The 2,727-nt window shown below is 40.7% G+C and overlaps 1 protein-coding gene across 1 annotated transcript in view; it reads right to left on the bottom strand.

Moving 5' to 3' along the window:
• CD101 (CD101 molecule) overlaps positions 1 to 2,447 on the bottom strand; it is a 98,800-nt gene extending 96,353 nt beyond the window's left edge. The window contains exon 1 of the mRNA XM_006874811.1: positions 2,414 to 2,447. Coding sequence (XP_006874873.1) covers positions 2,414 to 2,447 — 34 coding nt within the window. The remainder of the gene's footprint in view (positions 1 to 2,413) is intronic.
• Between the last annotated feature and the right edge of the window lie 280 nt (positions 2,448 to 2,727).

Below are 2,727 nucleotides of genomic sequence, written 5' to 3'. Positions count from 1 at the left end.
AAAAAAAAAAAAAAAATCCCACTATCTTTCAATTAAATTTTTCCACAAACTTTTTGAACCCCGGCGCACAAGACCTAATATATCCAGGTACTGTGGCTTAGACCCTTCACAGGCTTTGGAGTCAGAAACACCTGATTTCAAATCTTGAGCAATTTCTTGATGTCTCAATATCCTCATCTGTAAGAATGTGAACAATAATAGTGGAATATCGACTCTTATCTGACATAATTAGGGCTGTTAGGTGACCACTTAATAGAAAATGTCATGGAAAGTAGGGAATCATAAAGAGACTCATGCATTTTAAACACTTTATTTTCACATAAGCCATTTAAATGTACCTTCATTCACCCATCTCTTGATGTAGGCTCACGTCTTTCCTTTGTGTCTGGGTCTGTTGCCTGGAATCTCCTATCAAGCTTTTTCCAAAAAGCCAAACCTAGAATGTCTTCTTTACAACACTCAAGTCTGATTTCTTTCTAAAAGTTATAAGAATTTAAAAACATCTGTAAAGTCAACTAAGTACAGAGGCTGTCTGTCCATGTTTTTAAAAAATTGTTTCTCCCTTAATCTTTACAGCTATCTTATCCCTATCTAAATCACTAACATTTTCATTGGAAAACAAAACAAAACAAAACAGCAGTTTGCTTCTATTTATTTCAATTTCCTTTCTAGAGAATTCTTCTTAGTTTTTTTAATCAACACCTTTTGCTTTGCCTTTCATATTTCATTGGTTTGCATACTATTTAATTACTTTATATAAGCCCACTAATAAGTACTGTTGGCATAAACAGGTTGAAGAATAAACAGAGAGAAAGGATGAGCACCACCTTCATGGGTAGAGCTGAGACACTCAGGTGCCAGAGTGGTGTAGGTTCCCCAAGCAGTGACTGCTACCATGCTCATTGGTCCATGGATTAGAGGAAATGGAGTGGCTGCTGTTTGGACAGTTCAGGTGTATAGAGGACAGTTGAGAGTTTCTGTCATCCAAGTCACCTGGATGGCTTGAAGACTGGGACGATACTAATGAGGTATTCACTTCACTACATAGCACATTGTAAGAATCCCATGGTTAGCTATTGTCACGAGTAGGCCACAGTGGGGAGCAGTACCTGCCATCACAGCCCTTCTGGACTATCAGAGAACCTCTCAGGGGATCCTCATTCAGTTGAAATGCAGAAAGACTTCCTGGAACCTGAAAGATACGTGTGATGGATGGAGAGAGGTTTCTAGGCAAACAGTATGTGCCAAGGTCAGCGAGCAAGTTGCAGTTTCCCCATGCTTGGCACAATACCGGAGGTACAAAGTTAATGTACAAACAGTTTTTTGTGTTCACTTTAAATTGAGGTGGCGAAGGGCTCTTTGAGAGATAGGGCATTTCTCAAAAACAACTCTGACAACGTGTTTTACATGGGCAGAACCCTCCTGGTTCATTGAGAAACGTGCAAGGATGGGTCATTTCTGACAGGAGAGCATTCACTGTGCATTCCCAACTCCAAGTGTTTGCTACATGCCAGGAACAGCGCCAATCACTGGAGAATGTTAGTGACCAGGTCCAAGCCCGTAGCCCTTGAAGAACCCTCAACATGAAGTGGTCCTTGCCTAAGACACAAAAGACAAAGAACATAAACAAGGCCAACAGGACAGTCAGTGGCTGTCCAGAGACCAGCAGAGTCAGGCTCCCACTGCTCCCTGCTGCTCAGGACGGCTGGTACAACAGACTGAGGAAGAGGATATGTATATCCCACAGGGCTGGCACCTCTTGGTCTGATTTGGCTCCAGATTGGGTCATGAGTCAGGAGAGCTGTTCTGTTCCAGTCACAATCCAGTTACAGAGAGGAACCCTATTTAACTGCTCTTTCCTGAGAGGAGACCTCTAAGGTTATGAGAATTCAACAAAAGAATGAAAGGCCTTCCATAATCAACAGGATCCTAGACCTCACTTTTCTGTTTGGTGGGAACCTCACCACCAATCCACATGAAATCCATTTCTTCTTTTATCTTAATGGTTTGATAAGATTCTGAGAGATCAGCGGCTACTAAAGCTGCAACTAGAATTCAGCCACAGACCCTCACACAGAAGAGATGAAATGACGAGAGGCCAACACCATGCTCCTCACACAACTTCAATTTAAATTAAATTTCCTTTAATGAAATAAGAAAAACAAAACAAAAACAAATGGTGCATTGCATAATATTTGTGGTCACAGTATAAAACAAATACAATTAGTTCAGATAACATTGGATATAGACAAAAATACACAAGACCCTTTTTTCTTTGTCTATGTAAAATTCTATAGATCCGTATGTGACACACTTAAAAAAAAAAAGGAAGAAAGTTAACGTTTTTTCTCCTAGTGATCTGCACGTAATGTCCATCACTGAGAATTTGGTCGAACAGTGGAGGAGAACTTACCCAAATCCCAGTTCCCTTCTTCCTCTGTTGTCATCGGTGAAGCTTTTTAAAAGGAAAAAAAAAAAAAGTTTTCTGAAAGTATCAAGTCGTGGAGTATTGCTTAATTATTCTTGCCAAAAAAAGGCTCAGTCTTTGGCTCACAGGTGTCAGTAACAGAAATCATGGCTGCAGGCAGTCTGCAAAGCAAGAAGCAAGAGCCACCAGGGAGAGCAGACAGGGCAGGAGGGACCTCCTTTACCAGGATCCTAGGAAAAGCCATGTGGATAGGAGGGAGAAAAGCAGGCATATTTAAATAAATGTCTCAATTAAGATTT

This window comes from Chrysochloris asiatica, unplaced genomic scaffold (genome assembly GCF_000296735.1).
Source record: "Chrysochloris asiatica unplaced genomic scaffold, ChrAsi1.0 scaffold00302, whole genome shotgun sequence".
In the NCBI taxonomy this organism is placed as follows: domain Eukaryota; kingdom Metazoa; phylum Chordata; class Mammalia; order Afrosoricida; family Chrysochloridae; genus Chrysochloris; species Chrysochloris asiatica.
The sequence above is the reverse complement of the archived record's forward strand: the minus strand, read 5'-3'. Positions and strand labels throughout refer to the sequence as shown.